The sequence below is a fragment of the Saccopteryx leptura genome, chromosome 1, assembly GCF_036850995.1.
Source record: "Saccopteryx leptura isolate mSacLep1 chromosome 1, mSacLep1_pri_phased_curated, whole genome shotgun sequence".
In the NCBI taxonomy this organism is placed as follows: Eukaryota; Metazoa; Chordata; class Mammalia; order Chiroptera; family Emballonuridae; genus Saccopteryx; species Saccopteryx leptura.
This window is the reverse complement of record NC_089503.1, coordinates 167158567-167164770: the sequence shown is the minus strand read 5'-3', so window position 1 is coordinate 167164770 and position 6204 is coordinate 167158567. Positions and strand designations below refer to the sequence as shown.

Here is a 6204-nt window from a genome sequence, read left to right as displayed (position 1 = left end):
CTTCAGATATGTCTGCCTGTCTTTATACAAGACGGTAATGTGACAACTTTTTGAAAGAAAGGTTTCTTCGTCCGTAGAGGATGTTGGTTTAACTCTTAAAATTACCCATAAATACAAAAATGATAAATTACTTTGCATTCAGGTTTATCAATCAATCTTACAATTTTCAGGAAAAAGAATTCTCTGCCACATAACAACACCAGTTGTCAATTAGAAATATGTAGTTTGCAAAAAAGAAAAAAAAGTGAATCATTAAACACCAAAGCACCTAGCATAGCCTATATTTAAACCAGTCGCTTATAAATATATTCACTTTTTTGTGTGTGAATATATTGAGATGATTGAACTTTTCTGGCTTAGAAATCTCTGAAAGTTTAAAACGTCTGAATGTCAAATAGTTATTTTCCTTATTTGCTTACTAGCCAGAAGCATTTATTAAGTGTCTATAAGCTTGGATGTCTATGATTCTCTGTGACATTATCTTGCCACTTTAATAGTTAACATTTATAAGCTGTGCTCTATACATTAGTTAACTCTGAGTTAATCCTTTAATGGTTTTTCTACCTAAGTAGTGATGCTTCCAGTTATTTCCTTTTTCACACATATTCAAACTAACAATGACATTCTGTATAGTGCTTTAGAACTCACAAAAAAAGACTTTCCCCTCAGAGTCACATAACACACAATGAGCTGGGAAGAAAGACACATTCCTCTTCCTGTAGATGAGAAACTGGGACTTGAGGGGGCGTGCTAGGATTGTCCCAACATTACTGAGCACTTGGTGATTAAGCTGAGACTCTAATTAGTGCCCTGACACAGGTCCAGCCCTCTCCCTGCTACTTCTTTGTCAAAACTCCTAGCCTTTCCACTCTGAGTTCTAGCATCCAATGTTCTAAGTGAAAAATATACTGAGGTTTTTATCATTGGCAAGAAAAGGCAAGCATCTGCATAGTCTACATATTTAATAAGTAGGTATTGAATCATCAGAAAGTGACAATAGATGTAGGAAGTAGCAAGCAATGTTCTTTTAGAGATGAAGAGGGTGTGCTTGACAAAAATAACATTCTTCCATTTCACTAAGACGTTTTGAAACATTACTGACATCTGAATGACTTTCCTTTCCCTAACAAAGTACATGGCTTTTCTCCTCAGTGGTATCTGCAGTTTTTACCTGCCAAATCAAAGCTGGAGCTCCAACTACTGGCAGCTCACCGTAAGAATATGTTAAGCCAGTTCCAGCTTTCTTTGAACAGTTCTCATGTAAAGTGGGAAAAATATTTGCAACCTAGTCAATACCTTGCTGCTGGTCATCTTATTGTCTACTCATATGCTTAATGGGAAAACCACCAAAAAATTCCACTGATCCGTTCCAATAATGTTATACATAATCAAAGCATTCTATAGGTGAGGTTCTCTATTTACCCTTGCAAATCAAACCATTTAAAGCAGAGATGATTTTTGAAGGATGAACAAATCAAACTTATTCAAGGAAACTGTGAACTTCTCCTCCTCCCCACCCTTTTTTGCCAGTTAGTAAATGTTCTGGTAAATTCTAAGCCAACCAGCAGTGACTCGTGGGAACTCCTGCATCCTTGCACTGATCTTCAACTAGAATGATTCTGGTGCATTGCAGGCGAGAAATCTTGGTGTTTTCCTCTATCTCCTCATCAGGAGATAATGTGATTTCTGTTCTGGAAAGAGAAACAGCCAAGGACTGCTGAGAAATCAGCTTGAGCCTCTAAGGACAGACCCAGTCACGTGCCCATCCATCGTTGATCAAAAATGCACACCCAGTGAGAGCATTGTCTGAGCAAGTCAGTTTCTCCCGGTCATCCCCCAAAGCGTTCCAAGACGCCCAGGAAAGCTGCAGATGAGGTCACACCACCTACTCCTGGACTGTCACTGTGTCCCCCTGCCTCCAATTAAATTAAGGAGTCACAGAGGGACAGGTGAGGGTCTCCCTGGGGGCGGGGGGCACAATATTAATTCAAAATAACTCGATTGCACTGGGATTCCTAACGAGCAGCCTTTCCCTGCGGGGAACGGTCGCCCCCTTTGGGGTCAGAAGCATGCACTTGGGGGAGGAGAGGGGAGAGCGAGAGCCCCCTCTGGCCTGCAGCCAACTTCCGAGGCACAGCCCTGGAGCCCGGCCGGCCGCCGAGTTCCACCCGAGTGCGCAAGAAACCCGGGGGCCACACACAAGTCACCAGCGCCCTAGCTTCTAGACGCTTCGGGTAACCGTGACCGCCGCAGGCCGGCGCTGGCTCCGCCCCCGCGGCTTTGCCGCAGTCGACCAATCAGCGCGCCCTGGGGCGGGACCGATGTCGTGGGCCCCGCCCCCATGCATCCGCCTCCTATAAATTCAGCTGTGCGCTCGCGGCCCCCGACAGCGGCGGTCCCAGCGGCAAGACGATAATGCAAAGTGCGATGTTACTGGCTATCCAGCACGACTGCGGATCCATGGACAAGAGTGCAGGCAACGGCCCCAAGAGCGAGGAGAAGCGGGAGAAGATGAAGCGAACCCTGTGAGTGTGCCTCCCCCCTGTCCCTTATCCTCCGCCCCCGGCGGGACCTAGCTCTCCGGGTCTGCTGCAAAAGCGGTGCAGGACAATGGGACACTGTGTAGCCTGCGCCTCTACAGAGAAAAAAAAAAAAAAAAAAGAATACTAATGAGCAAAAGATCAATTGGGCTAAGTAAGATTAAATCCGTGTGCTCGGTGTCGTGTTGCGTGAGCGCAGGACTCTCGGGTAGAGTTTAGGAACCGAAAAATTTTTGATACCGAGACGTTGGTGGAGGCGGGTGAGGAATTGCGGGTTGGTTCTTTTTTGTCGCCGAGTTTTTTCTCTAAGAGCGTCCCCTTCAACTCAGACATTGCATTTTAAATTCCGCAGCAGCTGCAGGGATAGAGATACTTTTGCTGATTTTGAATGTATTCGCTTTAAATCCCCCTTCTTTTTTTTTTTTCGTTTTTAATTTTGTGGTATAGTTGATCATCTACTTAACATGAGTGTTGTGCAGGGAGTGTGGGTGGGTGGGTCAGTCAAACACACCCCTCTCTGTCCACAGTTCTGGCTGGTCCAGAGCCTTCTCTGAGGGCAGAAGGGAAGTGAGCACCACAGGCAGTTCAAGTGTACAATGCCTCTGTATTGTAATTAACTTTGCACAAAAACCGCTGCCTTTTTCAGGCGAGAAATAACCATCTGCCTTTTGAAAAATGCAAACTAAATTCATTAAAATACCCTGATCACTTAGGTAGTCCTTCCCTTAGATACAAAACTAGTAGTTGTGTTCAGATGGATGGAAGAAACTAATTGCGTTCAGTGCATAAGTGCAGGGAGTAAATGACCAGAGTTCTTATCTGTCTGTATTTCCTGGGCAGCCTGGGTAAAAATGTCCTGGCTGCCCTAGCAATTTTAACTGTTGCCACTTAGTCAGTCTTTTTCTTCTTCTTCTCCTCTTCAGATTGAAAGATTGGAAGAACCGTTTGAGCTACTTCTTGCAACATTCCACCTCTCCTGGGAAGCCCAAAACCGGCAAGAAGAACAAACAGCAAGCCTTCATCAGGTAAATTGTAAATCTTGTTCTTGCCAGTCTGAGGAGCTCCCTGCCGCGTTGGAAAGGGGAACTGGATTTCTGAAAGGCACAAGCTCACGTGTGGAACTTATCTTGCAGACCTTCTCCTGAGGAAGCACAGCTGTGGTCAGAAGCATTCGATGAGCTGCTAGCCAGTAAATGTAAGTGAACCTCTTGATTGTGTTCTGTCTCAAGCATCCCAAGAGTCTAGACAGGTTGTTCCCACTCAACAAAAGAGCAGTTTGCCTGAAGCAATCTGACTTGACAGTGGCTACAACATAAGACCAGTTTTTTTTTCTGCTTCCTGGTTAACCAGGGAAATGCATGGTTTATTCATTCCAGATGGGGATGAAAAATTATAGTGGCTTTTTCTCTTTGTGAAGGTTGACTCAGGTTTTCCACTGCATACAATGTGTTCAGGAGGCTTAATTCCCCAGAGAATTTCAGGCTCCCTAGAAATATTTGCATTGACAGCAAAGTTAAGTATTTATATCTCTGTAGCCATGTGCCAACTTAAGCATTTTGCCGACAGGCACCTTAGTCTTTAAAAGGCTAAATGCTGAGAATAAGAAGTTTGAGTGAAATCGAGGATGTTGCTCCAATCTAGCAATAATAAAATATGGGTGCAGGGGAATGATAGTTCTGGGAGGGAAATAAAAAGGATTGTTTGGTCACTCGGTTCACACCTTGCACGCTTTCCTTTCAGATGGCCTTGCTGCATTCAGGGCTTTCTTAAAATCTGAATTCTGTGAAGAAAATATTGAATTCTGGCTGGCCTGTGAAGACTTCAAAAAAACCAAGTCACCGCAAAAGCTGTCTTCAAAAGCAAAGAAAATATATACTGACTTCATAGAAAAAGAAGCTCCAAAAGAGGTGAGGGGAAAAAAAAGGACTCTTATTGTAGCATATTTTACATATTCTTAGCACCACAATGAAACTGAAGAGTTGAAAAGACATAAAATGAAAAGGAGTTGGGGGGGGGGGGTGTTCAAAGTGCTTTTTACTGTAATTCTAGCTTTTTGGTTAAGTTTCTTCGAGGACTGGACTGGCAAAACTAACCCCACATTATAGTTTTTGTTGTTTATTTTTAAGTATTAACTACATAGATTTAAATCTCTAGCTTCAGATATGGAATAAACCACTTATTTTGCTTGTTCTATTTCAGATAAACATAGACTTTCAAACCAAAACTCTAATTGCCCAGAATATCCAAGAGGCGACCAGTGGCTGCTTTACGACGGCCCAGAAGAGGGTCTATAGTTTGATGGAGAACAACTCCTACCCCCGCTTCCTTGAGTCAGAATTCTACCAAGACTTGTGTAAAAAGCCCCAGATCACCACACAGCCCCACGCCACATGAGACGGGGATGGGAAGCCCAAAGCAGAGGACATTTCATTTTGTTCCAAAGGGGAAAAGGCTGTGGCCTGCCGCCCAAGAGACTGACCTTGAATTCAGCCTGGGTGTTGCAGAGACATCCCTCAGGACTGCTGATTCAGAGTTGGGGAGCGAGCCGGGAAGCTGGCGGCCGGCAGGTCTAGGAGGAACCTGGACCACAATAACCTCCATAACCGTTCAGAGCACAGGGAGACCGTGGTCTGAATGAGATGTGTCTCCCGCCAGCAAAGCGGGCACCTGAGACGGAAAGAGAGAGATGACAGAATGCTGTTGGTCCAAAAGCATTTTGATAACCAGGAGGTCTGGGATTATGTGACCTTAGCTAGCTGGCTGTCCATCTTCCCCCCCAAACTGGTCCGTGCGACCCCACAGTGGTTTTAACTTTAATCTTACTGTGTTGTGTAGTACTAAGGAACGTTCAGATGTTTACTACGTGCAAGCATATCAAAGTTCTCATGACTCTAGGTCATCAGTTCTATTGTCTCGTAACGCTAACCCTGAAACGGGTCTGTGTTGTCATTGTTAAATGGTGTGTCACGGAATGAGTGCTATTGTGTAGAAAAGAGTGTCTGTGAGGAGTGCCAAAAACTGTACTAAAGGCAGCTAAACTTGGAAGTGGTCTTTGCATACTTTTAATAAATTTATTTTGATAAATAATGTCACTCAATATCTGGTCCAAATGTGGGCTTTTTTTGTTTGGTAATTGGAAATATGGCAGGTTCAAGGGCACACGTCTCCTCCCTGATAAAGAAGGGGCATGGTCGATGATGTCCCTCAGAACCAAAATGACAGTTGCAAGGGAAACACAGTCCTGTCCCTACCATGCTGTTGTAGGTCAGAGGAAGCATGGTCACATCCTCAGAACCATCCTGGGATAGAGCTTTCTAATAGCATCTCATAAAAAAAAAAATCAAACTTGTTACTAATAGGGAAAAAAAAAAGAACATTGACCCAAAGTCCTTGGGTGTCTAGGAAGGACCAGCTAAATGTGAGAACAAAAATAATGCAATAGCCACGAAGGGGTCGAAATTATTCACGTAATTATTCAGATTTTTTTTTTCTCAAATGAAAAAAAAAAGCTAAGTAAGGTGAATGCAGGCCAGCCTGTGTTCTTTCCCTTGGTCCCAATCTCCCCCACAGAGCACTGGCAGGAGCTTCCAAAATACACCCCTGAAACCGTTCACCCCCATTCTGGGTCAGCACATAATCTGACTTTTCCTGATTGCCCCACCTC

At 44.1% G+C, this 6204-nt stretch overlaps 1 protein-coding gene across 1 annotated transcript; it reads left to right on the top strand.

The window, feature by feature from the left end:
• Window positions 1–2391: 2391 nt before the first annotated feature.
• On the top strand, window positions 2392–5637 carry RGS2 (regulator of G protein signaling 2). Its single transcript, XM_066379913.1, has 5 exons — window positions 2392–2525; window positions 3464–3565; window positions 3674–3735; window positions 4281–4447; window positions 4740–5637. Exons 1-5 carry the CDS (start codon window positions 2416–2418, stop codon window positions 4932–4934), a joined length of 636 nt encoding a protein of 211 aa, XP_066236010.1. The 5' UTR covers window positions 2392–2415; the 3' UTR covers window positions 4935–5637.
• Window positions 5638–6204: the final 567 nt, after the last annotated feature.